Source organism: Diplotaxodon limnothrissa, linkage group LG4 (genome assembly GCF_057381915.1).
Source record: "Diplotaxodon limnothrissa isolate DT_005_m linkage group LG4, D_limnothrissa_male_GT1.1, whole genome shotgun sequence".
NCBI classification, from domain to species: domain Eukaryota; kingdom Metazoa; phylum Chordata; class Actinopteri; order Cichliformes; family Cichlidae; genus Diplotaxodon; species Diplotaxodon limnothrissa.
In genome coordinates this window covers 13,951,028-13,971,880 of record NC_140599.1, presented here as the reverse complement: position 1 = coordinate 13,971,880, position 20,853 = coordinate 13,951,028, and the positions used below count along the sequence as shown (strand labels likewise).

Genomic DNA, 20,853 nt, shown 5'->3' with positions numbered 1-20,853 from the left:
ACCCTTCAGGCATTCTGTGAGGGTTGATGTTGCATAGTTTGACAAACAGGGGGATTCGGCAACTTCCTGGGTTTGGAGCACTACAAACTACAACGGCTAATCTGAGCAGACTTGGGTACAGTTCAGTGACGCAATCATGTCTTGCTATCAAGCCGTGAATTACATATTATCTAAGTAGGGACTTAAAACAGGGTTGCTGCCTCTCTCCCCTTCTGTTCATTCTGTACACAAATGAGTGTCGCAGCAATTTCACAAACAGACACATCCTGAAGTTTGCTGATGACACAGTAATCGACGAGTCAGGCCATGGACAGGTTGTAGATGATTTTGTGAATTGGTGTGATGAGTCCTTCCTCTCACTTAATGTGTCAAAAACTAAAGACATGATTATTGATTTTAGGAAGTCCTCTTATAGCTCATCACCCACTATCATTAAAACTGCCGATATTGGGATCGTTGAGAGTTATAAATATCTAGGTGTGGTACTTGACCATAAACTGTGTTTTGAATCTCATGCTGATGCCACTACTAAAAAAGTTCAACAAAGACTGTTCTTTTTAAGGAAAATGAGATCTTTTAATGTCTCATCTGAGATGTTGTCCTTGTTTTATAGAAGTTTTATCGAATCTGTGATGTCTTTTTGTATCGCTGCCTGGTTTGGTAACCTGACGGTGAAGAATAAGAATCGGTTGGGACTTCTGGTAAAAACTGCTAGCAAAATTTCAGGGCGCTGGCAAGATGGACTTTTGGCCATTTACAATAGAAATGTGCTTAGAAAGGCTCATTCTATTATTAATTGTGTGAACCATCCACTTCATCCACTCTTTTATCCCTACTGCGTCTTGTCTCCTAAATGGCAAATAATTGTCCTTGAATTTTCTATCATTATTATTGTTATTATTGTTTTATAGTATTGTTCTGCTTGTTCTTATCCTCCTGCTGCTAAACTAAATTCCCCTTGTGGGACAATAAAGAAATTGAATTGAATTGAATTGAAACAAAAACTATCCGCAGATTTATTAAATCTTTAAATCACAAAATGTTAGTAGGGGTAACAGTCTTAAGAGTTCTGTATTGGTGGGCTGTCATTTTTGAAGATATTTGGAAAAGGAAAAGATCTTTAACTTACAATATAAAGTGCATTACGCTGTATAAATGACATTTAATTCAATCAAATTGAAATGGTGGCACATTTGTGAAGTGGTGTGTGTACCTTTGTTAGCTTCTCTAAAATGGGTGAAGGTAACCCTAGGATCTATGTTTGCAATTCAATTCTTTTGACCAAAACATGCACATGCTCACAAAATTAGCATATGAGAATGTGAAAAAAACCTAAACGAATTGTGTTCCAGCACAAATTAAATCCAGGATATGTTCCTATCGTGGTAATAGGCTGCAGTTGCATCTCAAACAACCTCAGGACAGAAAAAACTATTTGAGGTCAAACTTGTTTGCTGATACAAACTTCTGTCTTCTGGCCTCCGATCACAGCATTAAGTCCCAAGTGTATCTGTGTTTGTGCATTTGTGTGTGGAAAACACGCATAATGTCATTAGCATATAATATTTGTATCCCTACGTTTGCGTGCGCTTCATAAGACTGTCCGTGAGTAATGTGGAAGACAATAGTCACCATTTGTTTTCCGCTTTAACTCCTTCTCTAATTAGAACAGTACTTCACCTTGGGAATACTTCTGCACTGCAGTTCAGTGCGCACACCAGATCACTGAGTGTACAATGTGCCTGAGAAAATGTGTGGGATGTGTGTTTGGGGTAAAAGCCAACCAAAGTAGAAAAACAGCAGCATCAGGGCCTCTGATTTAGGTTTCCTTCTAATCACGTTCACGTCATTTTTCCTCCTTAATGTATTTTGCATCCCGGTCTTTCTCCCTCTCTCCCTTTTTCTTGCTTAATATCTCCTCCATTGGGTATAATTTTTTTTCCCCATTTAGATGATGAGACATCTTCTAAAATGAACAACCCCACTGTGATGTAGTGTTCGTATATACATTTAAGACTTTGCTTTTGTTTTTGTAAACCGTTTGATTTATGAAGAAAATCATACTTCCACATGTTGTCAGTGCTCATTGGATGTGCTCACTGCTGTTTGTTCTTACAGTGGTTATTACTTTGTTGTGAATTGATATATATTCCACATGCTTTTTGTGTGATCGGATAAAAATGAAAAACCGAATGAGAGAAATTATTCGATTTTGACAGACGCCTTCAGATTTAACTTTTTTTTTCCTTCCAGAAATGCAGATCCAGTTTTAATTGCCATCTGTGTTGATGCACTCAAAGCACATCAAAGACAGAAACTCCATTTTATGTCTGTTCTTGAATAGCAGTTCAATATGGCATTATGCGTTAATAATTTATGCTACACCACATAGACAAAAATTCAAGGACAAAAAAATCCACAGTCATCAGACCACTTAAAATTTGTTGCTTTGTCCTAAATAGATAATCTCACTCGCCACCAAAACAGGATAAAAGAATAGGACCAGCAAAAGGAAAGATTACTCATTAGTGTAAAATCAGGTCAGAGTTGATGTCTGAGACAAAGCAGGACAAAGGTTTTCAAATAGCAAACCTTTAGACTCACAAATAGAGAAATAGATGCTACTATATCACACTCACAAAGGTATATCTGTGTTTTGTGTACCGATGTTACGATACCAGAAATTTAATCATTAGTACCAGTACATGTAGAATTGCATGATGATGATTGCTGAGTAGCCTAATAACCTTACATTACTTACATTATGTTAGCTACATCGGCGGTCCCTACCCTTTTTGCACCACGGACCGGTTCATGTCTGACAATATTTTCACTGAAAGGCCGTTAAGGTGTCGCGGATAAATACAACAAAATAAAACCAGCACCAGTACCAAAATAAGGACGATTTATTCATAACACACAGGAAGACACCCAGGGAAACCAAGTTACTGATAAAAACAATAACAAAAATAATGATAAAAACCATGAAAACCATCAATTTCAAACCCAAGCCTCGGTACCAAACGAGACACGGACCAGTACCAGTCCATGGCCCGGGTGTTGGGGACCGATGAGCTACCTTACATTTATATAACGTTCGCAATTGCAAACTCTTTAGCCTATGGAACATAGCTAATTTTGCAACAGCTGCTGCACAGTTTTTTTCCTTTTCTTAAGTTTGTCTTATTTCTTGAGCATGTAATGATAGACAAGAGCACTATAGATGTATGCTTCCCCCCGACTTAAGGAAAAACTGCCGACTTGGCTCCTACGATTTAGGTCATAAACTAATCAAGAAAGTGTTAAGTTGTGTCATAGATTAAAAGAGCTGCATGGTCATTTTCCCATAGGCTTCTATTCCATTGGCCTTTTCATAAAAAAAGATGTTGCCCTGTGATGGCCATTATCAATAATACGGGTTTTAGGCACTTTACAGTAAGTTGCTTTGACTATATACAGTCTGTGTTTTTGCATGCTTTTGAATTCACACAACATATGTTTTGACCTTAACTTGCTCTTGCACGTGGTTTGAGCACGTGTCCATGTTGGTGATCCTGCTCAACTGTGTGACTCTGGGGATGTATCGGCCCTGTGAGGACGTTACCTGCCAGTCAGAGTGGTGTCGCATCTTACAGGTAAGTGCTGCACTCCCACACTGTCAGCTGGGCCTGCTACACAGTATGCAGTAATGTCAGCAGCTGATTGGTTGTTGATTAACTTACTGACATGTTCAAGAGCTTTTTCAACAGAAGCACCATTCACTACAAAGACAAGAACCATATTTTTTACTTTTATTTTAACTAAGCTACTTCAATTAGTGTTTTAAATTATTACACATATGCAACCACAATGCATAAAAACACTCATGAAAAAAGTTAATTATTCATTTTCCTCTTTTCACACCCATTTATTTCTATAAGCTTTCACTGTAGTGCGATGCTGATTCCTGACACACTGAGATCTTCTCATTATATTCGAAGAGAGACATTCTTTTTGCTGTAAAATGTCTAATTAATTGAGACACAACCATAAACATGGTACGCCCGAGTTATTCCCTGCTGGGATAAAACTAACTAACTGATAAAAGCAGTCTTTGTCAGAAAACCTCCTCTAGCATTTCCACTTTTCTTGGTTCAGAACGCGACTGTTTTGATAAGAAGACTTAAAAAGGATCGTTCACTTTGCAAGGATTCCACTTCCTCTTCTTTTTATTGTTGTCAAAGCTTATTTTTGTCTGTGTTCTTGTCACTTTATCCTTTGCGACCAGGTGTTGGATGACTGCATCTTCGCTTTCTTTGCGGTGGAAATGGTTATCAAGATGGTGGCCCTGGGAATTTTTGGCTCCAAGTGTTACTTTGATGACAAGTGGAATCAGCTTGACTTTGTCATTGTCATGGCAGGGTTGGTATCCCACTGTGCCTTTTGCTCATCTCCACTAATTGCTCAATTATCTCTATCACCAGCAGCTTAAATATTAACAGTCTGCTTAGAATAAAAGAAAAAAGAAAAAGCACTTTATTTCTTCCTCCTATACTATATAAATAGGGCTCTTTACACCTCACACATTCAAGTTGTAGGTCATTCGGTGGTTCACCACGCCCAATTTGAAATCCATGGCGACTGATCCCATGACTTTGACACACACTTCCCTTGTGCTTATTTTACATTGAATAACTATTTAAATAAACTTTAGTTTTGCTCCACCTACATATGCATAAGATTTATGTTGCATTAATGAAGGGTAGGAAGAAATAGGGATGCAGAAATAAATACTGAAGCAATATAATGTTCAACATATGCAATAAAATATATATCTATGTAAGTTTCTGTCAGCTTGTCTGTCAGTTGGAGCAATGTTTCTCTATTATTCGTTAGCCAGTCTGTTATGAGGCACATTCTCCACATAATTGCAGAGAAAAATGTAAACATGACCATCATTATAGCCTTTTGTCTGCTCGTTGTCACACTCATTATGTTTGCATGCTGTATCACAGACTATACAGAAGAAAAAGTGCTTCTGACTTTATGCAATTAAATGGCAAATGCACAGTAATTATGTGGGTCGCTTCAATTACAACCTTTATTAGATTATTAGTGTTTCATTTCATTTTCTTGTTGTTGCTGTTTTGTGTAGACATAAATGTGTGTGTGGTCACCATTTCGTTTTTATAACGTCTATGAAGTAAAACCTTCTCCACCTCTCTCTCTCTCTCTCTCTCTCTGCGACCATGTCTTCAGGATGTTGGAGTATTCCCTGGATGGCCACAATGCCAGTCTGTCAGCTATCCGTACCGTCCGAGTACTCAGGCCACTGCGGGCTATCAACAGAGTACCAAGTATGCCAGTTTCTTAGTTGTGGTTTGGCTCATATTTTCCCATATATGCAGGGTTTTTACAGCATTTCCCCAATGATTAATGTAAAGCTGTATATTTCTATCTGCCTGGTGTTACTCACTTTGAACTAAGGAAGACAGAGCAGTGTTTTGCTGTGTTTATTCTCAGCACTGCGTGGTAAATTGACCGATGATCAAGACTTTGGTTTTCATCTCACTTTGTGCCAGCCAGCGGGATCTTGCACATAGTTTGTCAATTTCCTAAAAGCTCTGTGACAGAAATAACCATGAATCTACAGCTAAAGGGGATCACTACACAATGGTGTCATAACAACTTACAAGGTTATTAACCAGCATACATTAGGCAAGCAGCCAAGGTCTTTTTCCGGACTCAGCTGCCAGTATTGGTAGCCTTTAAATATATATGTATTTATGTAAGGTTGTTTTTTTCTCATTTTCATGTATATTATAGATTTATTGCACATAAAGTGAAATATCCATATCTCTTGGCTTAATTTAGCACACCCAACCATATGGTGGTGGTTGGTCCACTGTATTTACTCAGTTCCAAATTCAACCCAGCTGTTTACCAGGAGATTTTAAACCGCTTTGTGCTGTCACAAGCTTTATGGAGATGCAGATTTCCTTTTCCAGCAGGACCTAGCACCTGCCCACAGCGCCAAAACTACTACTACCTTTGCTGACAGGTTATTACTGTTTTTGACTGGCCAGCCAACTCACCTGACCTGCACCTCACAGAGAATCTGTGGGTTTTGTCAAGAGGAAGATAAGAAGCACAGATCCAAAACTACAGGCGAGCCAAAGGCTGCTATCAAATCAGCCTGGGCTTCATTAACGCCTCAGCAGTGCTACAGGCTGATTGCGTCCATCCCATGCCATGCTGATGCAGTCATTTGTGGTAACAGATCCCCACCTACGTCACTTTATAGACATTTCTGCATGTTGAAGAATTGAAGATACTTGAGTTGTGTGTGTTTAAGTTTTCTTTGGGGAATTTAAATGATGATGACCTCACATTCATGAGTGACACTGGGGGCTGCACTGTTGCTAACTCATACACTGTCACATAGCATGGAAGACACAGTGGGTCAACACATTAACATTATCACCAAGCTAACAGTAGTTCTGGGAAAAACTTAAAGCTGTGCACAAGGTGAAATAAAACTTATTATTACTGCAACAAGTGTTCAGTTGCTCCCTAAAGGTGGGTTGGTAGATGGAGGCAGATAGAGAGAGGACAGAGGGAGAGAATGTCAGTGAAGACCCAGCTAGCTTAGAGATAGAAATTCAAGGTCAGTGATCTTGAGTTTTCTTGCCCCAAGACACAAACATACCTGAAAGGCGATGTTCATATGCTCACAGGTACACACAACACTGGGCCTCTTCTGTTTTTCTTTTTTTCTTTCACCATAAATATAGTGTCTGTAAGAACGAGCCACGTAGATAAGGCTAACACAGCTTTTCCTCCTCTGTTCTTCTTTCTCTAATCAGTCTGTCTTTCTGTTTTTCTTTCTGCCTAAGAGGATGGGAAGTATTCATTGAACTACAAATGTTAACTGTGTCTTTTGTGCTGTAGCTTAGAAACAGTGAGCACCGCACTCTGATTATTTCATGTTCTCAAGGTTGATACGTGCAGGGGGCTTTTGCAAAATCTCTGCCAACTGCCTTGTGCACTCCCAGTCACATACTTTTACCGTCAAGTGAATGCGTTAGCGCAAGCCTGTTATGGTGCTGGAAACAATTACATTTACCCTGTGTGAAATGATCGCAAATTCTTCAGCCATCTGTCTAGTTTTGACTGCATGACTGGGTTTAGAAAAGCACTAGCCTTCCTCAGTTTCTTACTAGGTCAGTTTCTTGTTATGAGCAAAAAAAAAAAAAAAGGTAAGTGAATGCCCATGAATGAAAAGCACAAGCTGACAGCAATGATAACGAAATCTCCAAGGGCATCTTTAGAAACATGGCTGATTTCTCTGGTGGTTCAAGCCAGTCTCTTGTCATCACAACTTGACAGCGAAAACTGTTGTGGGTGACAGTAGTTCTGGCTTTTAAAAATACAATTTTTGTATTTTTTATATTTTGATTCCAAGGATTCCAAGAAAGCAGACTTCCTTGGTCTTGAGTTATAGTTTCCCCCATAATTTCTGAAGGGAAGTTTAAGTTTTTCTTTTGAAATTGGCTCCTTTATCACTCATTTTCAGTCCAGTTCTTTTACCCAAACCTTTTTTACTGGGATGCGTTTTTTTTTTTTTTTGTTAAGCCACTAAACACTGACCTATGAAAAATTCAAGTAAAAGTAGTATAAAAAAGACCCTTAACTGAAGGCATGAAACAGTAATGCATTGTAGCATAACTCAGCAAACCTAGCACATAACCAATTTTAAATTGTAGCCGTTTTGTTACTAGAACAAATAATTTGTTGCCATTTTATTTTTATTGCATTTATAAAAAATCCCAAAAGGTAAAACAGATTTGCAGGCATAAACTTATATTTTTGCACCAACAACATGATTCCCAAAGAGCTATTAGCTGAGCTGGAATAACTTAACATGGTGTGCAGTGAGTTCTTAATAAGTTTGACAAGTAGAGGACAAAAGAAGAAGTGGCAGGCTCAAAGAACTTATTTACAGCAAATGATCAGTATCTGAAATTTATGCCCTGAAAGCTGGACACGGATGCATCTGGCCTTTATCTGATCCATCTACTGTTCACTGAGGCCTCATCGGAAATGGTCTAAGTCTCAGGGAAGGGAAACAGGGAGAGAAGGTTGAGTTATGCAAAAGTACACAAGAACTGGACTGAAAATCAGTGGCAGCAGGTCTTATAGAGTAGCTACTTTCAGCTGCTCCCTAATTCACAAGGGGTTGCCACAGGAGGTGGCTCCACACATGTGATTTAGCACATTGTGTTGCCTAATGCCCTTCCTGACACATTCCCAAAGGGGTTTGTTTCTTCTCCCAGGAGGGATAAATGCACATTTGACAACAGTAAACACGAGGCAGCCAACATCCAAAGAGCTTTGGATGTCATTCAAGAAGCCCGGAGAACTATTCCTGAAAACTACATATAGACATTACAAGAAAGTTTGCCTCAGACTGTTGGTAAAAATAAAGGTGGCCATATCAAATATACCAAATACCATTTTAAACCTGTCACTCAGAGAAATTAATTCAGTGACATTAAAATGAAAGGTAGAAGATTACTAAAGTGAGGCAACAGAGATTCAACAAGATGGATAACCTTAGCTGATGAATGACTACAATTAGCAATGTAATGACAGCTTTTATCTAAATGTGACTCATTCATATATGATTTTTTTTATGTATATTTAATAATAAGAAGAGTAAAAGAAAGGATAGTCACATTTTACACATTTCAATAATAACTGCATTGACAATAAAATGTTTCTTTAGCTTCTGGCACAGATTTAATAGGAATACTATTATCTTAATTCTTAGGCCCATTCTAATAACTGTAAAACTGGCAAACAAGACATTTGTTTGTTTTCCACTGATGATGATAATGGCTACAGGTAGAGTTTTCTCACGCTGTTGCACAGCACAGACAGTTTGGTCTCAGGATGAAGATTTAAATTTAATTATCACTACAAAGGTAAAAACTGGCAACTCTGTGCCACAGAAAGAATAATAATATCATAGCACTGCACATGTGATCAATGTGACAAAGCTGTGATATATGGAGGAGGAGACAGGGGACATTGTGAGGACCTCGGGGACTGGATCCCTGATGCTGCTGACGCTAAGCACATCTGACATGGGAGATGGATGCTGAATGCACGTGGTTAGATAATAGTAGCCACAAGGAAGCTGCGAGTTCAAATCCCAGAGGATGAAACGATGTCAATCTGTCACTTTCAGTATTGTCATCTGTTGTAATTATAACGTGTGCGAGGATGAAGTTGTTGGCTCCAAAAACATAAGATTAATAGAGCTCGTCAAGGTAAAAGTAAAAGGCTAGCTCGGATGGGTTTTATATTATGTCTGTCATGAATGTCGGGTGCTATTAGTCACACATCTTTGTTGTTTGTATCCCACTGTGTAGGTATGAGGATCTTGGTGACACTGCTGTTAGACACTCTGCCGATGCTGGGAAATGTTCTGCTCCTCTGCTTCTTTGTCTTCTTCATCTTCGGCATTGTGGGAGTCCAGTTGTGGGAGGGACTGCTGCGCAATCGCTGCTTCCTGGGAGAGGACATCGAAACGTGAGGAATTCCGCCTTGTGATGTAGGATAGGAATCTCTTGATCTTTTATGTCAAAGCTGCATTTGATTTTTTTGAACGATACATTTTGGTGAAACTGGGATCCAATTTAAAATTATTTTCCTTGAAAACTGACAAAAAAGGGATGAGTGAACGAGAGCCTGACTGATCATACCAATACCAGTGTTTAGGGATGTAAAACTCAATATATCGAGCGATTTTTTTTTTTTTCAGGAACATGGAATATAAACAGATTTCCTGTATATTTGTCATTTGTAGTAATTTATTTGCTCGTTCATGGCCGTTAGGTTGTATTTGTGGCGCTGTGTTGTAGAGTGCCCTCTGGTGGACAACTATGTAATCCAACAGTCCAGATATGGTTGAAGGGTGTTTCTCCTCTCTATTCTGTACTTTTTTAATTGTCTTTTATCAGTCGTTATAAAAGTTGCTACCGATACATCAGCAAATACCTAATATCGATCACTAATATCAGCCCACTGATAAATCGGTCAGGCTCTAGAGTGAAAGGTACAATCTCGGTCTGTAAAGCTACAAATTGCTTGACAAATATGATATTTTAGCTTCCTCCCTTTTTAGTCCTGTCATAAATTCTGTTGTCATCTGGGGTGATAGTTAGCAGTAGTGAAAATGTAGAACTTCTAGCTTGTTAGAGTATGCACAATGCAGAGAAGTGGAGCAATGCTGTATCAATAAGAACAGGTCAATGTGCTGGTTTCTGTACTCTGAGACAAAGAAATAAAAATACCCCATCTTTGTAGATAATGTGGCTAAAAATATAGACATTCTAGAAACATGCTGTGTCCCTCAATAGAAAGAATTTAAATTAGCACCTATGATCATTGAAAATCATCTCCAAAAAGACCTAGAACTTATCAGCGCAAGAGAAAATTAATTCAGGAGACACTTTTAACTTTGTGGAGTGAAGTGATAAAGCTACTTTTGACTGCTCCCTTATTCACACGGGATCGCGACAGCTGGTAGCGCTACATATTTGATTAAGCAGATTTTTACACTGGATAGACTTCCTGATGTAACATCCAATGGATCACTACCTCCTCCCGGGAGTGAACCAGGAATCTTTTGCTTGGTAGGCAAATGTTTAAACCACTGCACCATAAAATTCCTGAATATGTGTAAAAGTTTTCTTGCTCAGTCCAGATTGTAGGAAATGGCAGACCATAGGTACTGACCTGAAACCAAGAAAAGATACAGCTTCTGTCGATGTGAGACAGAAAACGAGTCAGCACTGACAGACCCACAGCCGAGAGAGAACACAGTGTTCGCTCTGTTACCAAAGACGGGAGAGGAAAACGCTGCATTTCCCTTCTATGCAGCTTGCATTGTGGGAATACTCGATGAACCTATTTTTTCACATTTAGCTTTTCTCGTCTTGTGATATAACAAGATCGGATACAAAAACAGCAGACAAGCTTACTCCCTCAAAATCAAGTACACACACACAAACAGCCAAAATCGAGCTCAGTCGTCATTTTAGCCGTCGGGAGTGATTTTATGCAAGAGAAAAATAATAAAAGTTGCTTCAGTAGCCACATCCTCACAACGCCAAAAGAGGCATGAACTAATTGTGCTTTTGATGTAATGGCACAAATTGTCCCAGAGTTAATGTTTCTTTGAGTAGATAAGAAAGACGGATAGAAAACCACAGCTTAATACTTAATATAAAAGATGCTGTGATTCCTTTCAGAGAACAAATCTATCTGACTTCCAGGGTAAAATGAATCACTGCCCTCTGAAATAACACATGCACATGCACATACTCTTGCACTAAGCGTCTCCACAATTTCAATTGATTTTTTTCCTTTATTTCCTATTTTAGTGAGTGTTGCAGGCATTTCTTATCATATGCAGTGCCGTGGAGAAGTGTTTGCCCGCTTTCTGATGTCTTATTTTTCTTTCAATATTCTTTTGTGACCTCCTGGATGAGTTGCTGATGTGCTCTTGGAATCACTGTTCCATGTTTTCAAAATTTATGGCTAGTGGAGTCCCAAAGCCTTTAAAATGGCTTTTTAACCCTTTCCAGACTGACGGATGTCAGTAACTTTCTCGGCTGTTTCTTTAGATGGTGGTATGGTGTGTTTTGAGGTCTTTTAGTCTTCTTCATTTTGTCAGACAGGTTCTGTTTCAGTGATTTCATAATTTATCAAATCTGGGAGTATCCATGAAGTTATTTTAAGGGAGGCCAATGACTTTTTCCTAAAGGGAAAGGTGGGTTATGATAGCTTTTTTCCCCTTAACAAATGCTCCTCATTTAAAAACTGCATTTTTTTATTTACTCAGGTTATGTTTGCCTAATTTAAAAATTATTTAGGTGATCTGAAGCATACAGATGTGACAAATATGCAAAAAAGTAAGAAATGGGTAAGGGGCAAACACTTTCTCATGACACTGAAGCTTTTGGCTTTTTTAAAGCCTTTGAAAAATAAGGAACATGATTTTTGCCTCGGCAGCATTAGGCAAACACACCACAACGGGAAAAAAAGATGACAGGAATTATGGGAATGGTGTGAAAATAAAGCAGTGCACGGTTGCTAAAGCCTTCCGTGTTAGTCGGGCATAAATATCCCTTCACGCAGTAACTGTTGTGGAGAGCTCTCCAATTTAAAGGGAGGAGTATAAATAAAATAGGTAATCTGTGGGATGCACTCAGCACTCTCTACCACGAATAGGAAACACCTGTCACCATGGATACCAATAAAAAAAATCTTGTCATAAAATAAGGGCCATGTTGTTTTTGTAAGTGAAGGATTCAAAGTGTAATGACAACTTGTGCGAATAAAAACATGAATATGGTATAATAACAGTTTTTCTATTTACTGTATCTTTCAAATGCTGAACACTAGAGCAGAAAGGCTGTTAAAGGGGTTGATCTTTTCTCCCCACATAGGTGGAGTGGATAGACAAATATTTTAGAGGCCATAGAGGGCGAGCCACCCAACCATCAATCTTTTTTTATCACTTATTCGGCTCTGACTGGAGCAGCTAGAGCTTTTTTAAAGATTATTTACAGGAAATACAAACTTCCTATATTATCTCTATAGATCCCCCAAAACAAGAGAAGCAAACCAGAAATAACTGAGAAGCCTCATCGAAATCATCAGTCATTCGTGTTGAGGTTTTATAACATGACGTATTGGCTGCAGTCATGATTTGATTTTTAAGCCACTAAGCAATTATAAGACAGAGAGTTCATCAATCCTATTACCATATTGTTGAGATGATTTGCTGATTAGAGTGGAAATCTCTGACTGAGATGTTTTGGAAGAAGAGAACACTGACTGTAATTTGTGGGGTATTTATGTTTGCCCACATGCGTGTGCTCGCAGTGATATTTGTGTTATTCTTTTTCTTTTTTTAATCCAGAATGTACAACATGTCTTTAAATCCTTATTACATGTCTGAGGAAGGTGAAGACAGCCCGTTTATCTGCTCGGCTCCACGCGAAAACGGGATGCGGCGTTGCAAAGATGTGCCACCCTACTCTCAAGACGGGCTCGAATGCACATTGCCGGCTTCTGACCTGAGTTTTAGGAGTGTTGCCAGCGGTAACTTTTGTGTTAACTGGTATCAGTACTACAACGACTGCCGCCCAGGGGAGCTCAACCCTCACAGGGGAGCTGTCAACTTTGACAATATCGGCTATGCTTGGATAGCCATATTCCAGGTAAGCGGGGACAAATGCGCAGATTTGTTTGCAGAAGGTAAAACCCAGAAACCAGTATTTGCTGTTTGCCATAGTTTTGGAAGTTTTGGTTTTCAGTTTTGTTGTTTGTTAAATCACCAAAGACAATATTTGGACTGGGCATTTTATCCATATAGAGTAACCTCAAACTAGAAAATATCACATACTACCGAACACAGTAACTGTTTACTCTCACCTGACTGTCTCAGGGTTTCATTTCATCCCCTAACACTGACATAATATAAATGAAAATCTTCAGCTTAATGACATTTCTGTTAGGATGCCTGGGTCGTTGCCCCTGAGTTTTGAGTTTATTATATTATTAATCATTTCTAGTTTTTTGGTTTCTTTGTTAGAGTTCTGTCTTATGGTTTATGTCTCTGTGTTCTCTAGTTGCTCTGTCTCCCCTGTCAGCTGTATCCCCTTGTCAATTCCGTGTCTCTGTGTTATGTTTCCTGTTTTACTTTGAAAGTCCGTGTCTTACGTTAATGTGTCTGGGTTTGCTTCCTTTGTCTCGTTAGGCCTGAGTTGCCCCAGCTGTGTTTCACTCCTGTTTCCCTTTCCCTGATTGGTCCCTCTGTGTATTTAAGCCCTGTGTTTCTCTGTGTCCGTGTCATGATCTACTCTTATCCACCCTCATCTGTCTGTCTGTCTGAGCTTATTTTGTATTCTCAGTTTTGTTACCCTTTTGAGTTCAGCATTAAAGCTGTTTTTTGAGTTCACGTCTGTCTCCAGAGTCTGCACTTTGGGTCCTTTTCCTGCCTGCACGCAGGCGTTTCATAACAATTTCACACTAATACTGGCTTAAAATGAATCGTATAAATAAATGAAGGCTGATGTTACTCTATCTTCTTAACCCACAAATCAGAGATGTCCAATTTGCATCATAAAAAAAAGAGCGTAGGTGTGGCTTTTTCAGCCATTGGTTAGTGAAGCCATTAAAGAGTATTCAGGTTTGAGGCACTTCCCCATTGTCTTTCCTTTTCAGACCCCGACCATAGGCAGTGCATGCGATATAATAGTGTTTGTCCAGGATCAACACTGAAAATGACGACTCATGTTGTTGGAATGTCTTAGTTTATGGAATATGGCAGAAAAAGAAAACATTGCCTTTGCTTATTAAATATCTCTTCTTGAACAAATTTAAGCAGTTCAAATTTTTACTCATTTATATAATATAATAAATAATTGTTAAGTTCTGTTACCTGTTAGCTTAGGTTACCAAGCTAACTTAGGCTACTAAGCTAACATATAAGCGGTTTGACAGCCAGTGGGTTTTTTTGCAACCAAGATGACGATGGATTTCTGAAACCAAAAGGTGACATCACTGTCTTCACTGCTATTTACTACTTTAAGAGTAAATCAGGCTTATTCTGTGTCTCCTTGATCTGGAATAGAGTTTAAATAGAGTGAAGTGGCATTGAGAAACCAGGTAATTGTATTTTTGCAAGCTCACAATATCATGTCTATGTTCCTGTTTGTTGCATTTCTAATATTTACAACATTGAAACATGAGCTATATTGAAAAGTCAGTCCAGTAAGAAACTGAAGTAGAAAGATAGCCTTCTAACAAAAATATCCAGCTTTCCAACATAGTCATGTTTCTTATCTTTTGTCTTAAAATAGTAGAAATTTGAAATTAACCCTGGTAGAAAGTCCTCTTAAGCTATCAGTGGGTGTGTATCATGACCTTAAAGCCTCTTCATTTCCACATGCCAGTTTCTGAAAGTGTATTCCTCTTTTCCCATCTTGCTAGTTCCGACTCCCCAGAAGACCATGACAGGCTTTTCCTTATCACACCCTTTGTGCTGTACTGTACTGTTGTGATATGAATTTCAGCCCTTCTAGTAGATATGTGCTGGTTTCGCTGATACTGTAGATCTGTCTGTGTGTCTAATGCTCTTTGAATTGCACAACTTGACTTTCTCAACACGAGTCTTACCTTCGCATTACTTTGAAAAGCTCAAATGCTGAAGACACACAGAGACATATGGACTAATAACAGACTACTAATCCCTCTTTGGTACTCACAGGTTTGCTCTGTTCCCACATATGTGTGGTCTCAGCTCACAATGGGCGGGTTAAGAAATTTTTGCGGATTTTTCTTCACTTTTAGGTTGGTTTAATAAGCAGCACTTTGAGTCTTAAGTGAGATTAGTTTTTTATCTAGCCAAATGTTGTGTACATGTCTCATAAACTCACAGAGTGTGGCTACAAATCCACGTTTTTCCCCACACTAACATGCAGATTTGAATATTTTACACCTGCTGGTGGTATAGATGTATATCCAGGTGCTGAGTAGTGAGTACTTATTACTGGTTCACAGTGGACGTCGAAGGCCTCCTTTGTTTTTCTCTTAAATCATCTGTCTTTTCTGGAAATAACTGGAACTGGAAATCTGATTGCTGTATACTGGAGTACGTATGTGTCTCTGGGTATTGGTGTACATGTGTGGGTGTCTATGCCATTTTTGAAGAAAAAGTAATGGGCAGAGCTATATAGGAATGTTTGCTTTTTATTGAAACTAAAAGGCTCCCACTCTCTGTCTTTTTGTCCTCTATCACCAGGTCATCACACTGGAAGGCTGGGTAGACATCATGTACTATGTCATGGATGCTCACTCCTTCTATAATTTTATATATTTTATACTGCTCATTATTGTAAGTACCTCATTATTTTTTTTGTTTAACTTCTCTTTATATTCTCTTGTTTTGCTAGAGCCTTGAAGCAACGACAAAACGTGATTGGGTCCAAAATATCTTGTTTTAAAGGACCATTATTTTTCATTTTTGCAAAGGACTAATTCAGATAAATGTGAATGCCTGCAGCTTTCTAAGCCTGATCGACTTTTTGTTAAGGAGACAGCTGTCTATAGACAATTTTCCCTGGTTTGGGATTTTTAATTGACCTAGTCAACTAAAAACAGACACTGGATTTAGTTTTCAGACTGACTGCACTTAAGTACTTTCAATACAAAATGAGGAATTAATAACCAGGTGGAGAAAGTGCTCATCTAATTTGCAATTCATCTTTTAGTACCACACGCTAATGACATATTTAGCATACATTTCATTATTGAGTTGACATTTCAAAGTTATAGTAAGGACAAAGCCAACTCATTGGAGGATCATTTAAATTTAATTATTTCTAAGTAACTAAAAAACTTTTCAGTTTTATGTTTACAGTGTTTGACCAAGCAGGTAGCATCTCAAATAATGAATAAGCTCTAATAATGCTCCTTATATTTTTACACCGTAAGGAGGCATAAAGTCAACAGTAGGGCTGGGCGATATATCGAGTTTTTTAAAAAAATCGATATATTTTCATACGAGATATAAGATGTGACAATATCCTTTATATCGATATAGTCTATGTTACGTTATAATTATACTTGTGGAGCCGCAGGTTTGCCTCTCTTTCGTCCACTTTTGTCTCTATGCAACGTTACTCTGCCTCGCCTCTCCTTCACTGAACACAACTCCGCCTCCCCCATAGCTTCACCTGCAGGCAATAACAAGATGAAAGCGGAAAATCTCCGTTAGCGAGTTACCGTGCGTGGGGCTGGACGGTGTCAACGTGTTAGCGAGCTAACCGCGCTAACGAGCTAACCGCGCTAACGACATGCAGCCCGGAGGTGCTGCACGGCCTAAAATCCTTTCATTTTCTCAGAAATCTACAGTGCACCTTATGTATGAATTCTGGTTGTGCTTACTGACCGCGAACCGATTTTATGTGGTACACAGCGCTCAGCAATCTGTCAAAAAATGTTTTAATATGACTTTGCTAAGCTACGGAGCTGCACCGCTTGATGGATTGTCAGAGGACTACGGCTACCGAGGAGGAGCCTCGCGGAGTGATACGTGTTCAGAGACCTGTTCAGAGACGTGGTGCAGCTGTGAAATCTGTCTCTTTGTTATTATGCTCAGCATCTATTAGTTTACATTTTGACTGCACAATTGTGAGCTTTTTGTTATGCACAAAAACAACATTGTTTTCTTTTATTTATGGACCATGATTATTTAATAAATGCTGATAATTTATTTTTGAGTAATTTCTTCATGTACATCTACGCTGTATGTAAGTAAAAGTGCCCGTGTGACAGCTGGGACACAGTGTGACTAAGAACTCTCTTTTTGTTCTTAACTTATGGCTTAAAAAAATAATAATATCGAGATATATATCTTATATCGCCATCCAGGTAAAAAATATCGAGATATGAATTTTGGGTCATATCGCCCAGCCCTAGTCAACAGTGAGTCAAATATTTATAAAGTAAACACTGTCTTGATTCTTTATACAGAATTAAAGGTGAAATACTTTTATGACCCTAAATCAACACTTTTATGGAGCAGGCTTTGACTCAGTTAAACACACTGTATCATTTTAGGTGTTGTTGTTGTGGTTTGCACTTTCTTTACCTTTCCCTTTTCAAACAGGTGGGCTCTTTCTTCATGATCAACTTGTGCCTCGTGGTCATTGCCACCCAATTCTCCGAGACAAAGCAAAGGGAGAATGCACTGATGCGGGAGCAGCGTGCTCGTTACATGTCAAACGACTCCACACTTGCCAGTTACAGCGAGCCGGGCTCGTGCTATGAAGAGATGCTACGCTACATTAGCCATCTTTACCGCAAGTTTACACGCAGGCTCCAGAGGATATACTCTGGCTGGCACAGGTACGTTACAGGTTGTTTTTTTTGTTTTTTGTTTTTAATTCTGTAGAATATGTCTAGAAATGTCTAATGACGTAGCAATAAATGTGTTGTGTGGTGATGTTAGCAAAAAAACAGCAACTTGGACTTTGTTACTTAGGGTGGAGATGATAGCTCAAAAATGTATTGGTAAATGTAATGGACAATTTGTTCTAAAGCCCTCAACATCAACCTTAAAAATGCCAAGTAACTTTGGTAAGATGAAAAGAATCTCTAATCCAACACAATGCAAAAAAAAGAGAAACCATCACATGGTGCTTTTTTAGGTTAAGTTGCACTATTAGCACCCCAGACTGGTCTGAGACCTCATGGCAACCTATGGAAAAATGAGGTTCCTGCGGTCGCCCGTAGTTCGCACGGAAGACTGACTTGTCTGTAAGCACTCAATACCTACTATCTGAGCTGTGGTAAAAGTGCACTGCAACCCAGCTTTCACTTTCATGAAAAGTCTCCATTTCTGAATTGTGTAACACTTTTATCCATTTCACTACTACTACTGCACAATGCTGGATATCTCCTTGCAACCAAAACAGTAACAAGGAATCTTTTGGTGGATCACCATATAACTCTTGAGACCAGTTCCACATAACAACTCCCAGTGACCTCCAGCAACCATTTGCCAAATGTTTAGGGAGTACCTATTTTATCCACCCTATGTTGGCCAGTTGGTCACTCAGTGGCATCTAGGCCCATGTGACTGAGGCTTTTGCACTTGATTTCTCACCTACTGCCACTAACCACTTGCCAAATGGTCATGAAATTCATTGTTCCCTAACGACTTGCCAGGCTATGTGACAGGCTCACCTAATATGGCTCTATTAGTACACACTTTTAATTTTCGTTATCTAGTTAATTGCTTTCAGAAGTTGAGATCAGTAAATTAGCAAAAAACACGATAAGATCTTCACTCAACAACTCTCCCCTGGCAATAAATAAATAAATAATTAAAACAACCAGTGTTATTTTTCCACTACCCAATATATTAATTCTCTACATCCCTTTTATGTTTTGTTGTTAATTTGCAATCATTTTGCGGGATTTGCCAACCGTGCACCTCACAGAATTACATTGTGCCTGCCAGAAATATATTAGAAATGCATTCTGATGCAAACACAAATAAACAAAAATCTATCTTGAATAAATATTACTATTTATTACTAGCCACCCTTAATTATTATTCATGTCTCTTTTTTTCTGAACAGTAAACGTCGTAAAAAGGTGAATCCTAATGGCAGCAGTGGAGGCAGTAATGGTGGAGGTAATGGGCATGGCCACGGTTCCAGCAGGGGCTGCGGAGGGTCAGGCCCAGGTAACGCATTGTGGTTGAGGCCAATCCATAACCTTTTACAACACCATCAGCATCAGCACTGTCGTCTCAGCAATGGCGGGCAGCACACCGTCAGCGTGGCAACCACAGAGCACGTGGACAGAGAAGGACACATCAAAGTCGGGGAGGAACTGGAGATGAAGTCGCTTACCGTTCGGAGGGGAAGTGCAAATGGAAACAACGATAACTCGACCACTGTCACCCAGCGCGTGGGCTCATTACTCGGGCGACTGAACGGGGGGATGAACTATCCCACCATTCTGCCGTCTTTTGTGTGCAGCTATAGCAGCAAGACGCCACCCCCTCACTCAAAGCAGTGCGGTTCTTGTCTGGAGCATCCGCCGAACCACCCGGCTTCTGAGCACGCCGAGACACTGACCAAGCTTTACCAGCTCATGGGACAGCACAGTAAGAAAACAATCACTGCACACAGACACATGGGTGGATCTCAAAATTGTAGAATCCAGAAAAATATGGATGTTGAATCTGCGTCTATGGGAATACCACACTTTACTGCTCACCATTGTTTTTCTGGTCAGAAAGATCAGAGGTGAGTCAGCTAAAGGAAGCTGCCACTTTCAGAGTGTTTAAACCACAACCAAATATCTTACAAAGATAAAAGGTGAAAAAATAAAGCTTTTCTTTCGCTATTTGTCTTCCACCGTCCTTTAAGTCTCCTTCACATTCTCTTTGCGACGCTTTAGAATTCCCTCGGGCTCCATTATAGTTTTGTCATCACACTCACTTTCATTCAGTGCTCTTTCTTTTACCCTGCGTCCTCATCCCAAGCTTGACCTGAAATAGCCCGTGGCTGCTTCTGCGGTGTGTGTGTGCATGAGTCTCAAGAAGCACTTAGAGCCCTGACAGGAAATCCATGTCTCAAGTGTTAAAGTCATCAGCGCAGAGAAGTGGATAAAGGGGCAGGACTGACTGAATCAACACAGTGTGTGGGGGGAACAGTTAAAGGAGGAAAAGTATGGAGTGTTAAGGAATGTAAACAGGAATGCAGGTGTGTTATGGTATTCTGAAAACAAGTGGCTGAGGAAGGAAGAAAATATGGAGTTTATTAATGTATTCATAAAGTATGAAAGATTTAAGGCCCGCATTGAGAAGCTGAAAGAAGGCCGCCAAGAGAAAAATAAATTAGAGCAATAAAAAGAAAGAGAAGAGAGCTGGGGGAGGACACATAAAGGAGGGCTGGATTCGGGGATACCGAGAAAATAACAGAGAGCAGAAAGACAGGAGCTGCGCAGAAATGGTATGAAAGACATTTCTGTTGTGTCATTAAAGGGTGAGACTAACAGTAAGCACGAGAAACTGATGTTAAGCAGCCTGAATCCTTTTGGAGAGTGAGTGCAATGCTTAAAAAAATATCACCCTAAATTGTACTCTGTAGTAAAGATCACATATTTACTCATTTGAAGGGGGATGTGTTCTGTTTGCTTTCAGCACTGTTAGGTAACTCACTATCTGCTAAACCTTATAAGGTATGGCTTTAGAGTGTGAATCATGTTTTTGGT

The 20,853-nt window shown here is 39.3% G+C and overlaps 1 protein-coding gene across 1 annotated transcript in view; it reads left to right on the top strand.

Annotated features, from left to right (window-relative positions):
* The window catches only part of cacna1ha (calcium channel, voltage-dependent, T type, alpha 1H subunit a), a 140,285-nt gene that overhangs the window by 78,701 nt on the left and 40,731 nt on the right, over positions 1–20,853 (top strand). Inside the window, exons 2-9 of the mRNA XM_085351499.1 lie at positions 3,524–3,635; positions 4,268–4,401; positions 5,239–5,336; positions 9,417–9,576; positions 12,977–13,277; positions 15,863–15,955; positions 17,732–17,970; positions 19,209–19,741. Of these exons, the coding sequence (XP_085207625.1) occupies positions 3,524–3,635; positions 4,268–4,401; positions 5,239–5,336; positions 9,417–9,576; positions 12,977–13,277; positions 15,863–15,955; positions 17,732–17,970; positions 19,209–19,741 (1,670 nt within the window). The remainder of the gene's footprint in view (positions 1–3,523; positions 3,636–4,267; positions 4,402–5,238; positions 5,337–9,416; positions 9,577–12,976; positions 13,278–15,862; positions 15,956–17,731; positions 17,971–19,208; positions 19,742–20,853) is intronic.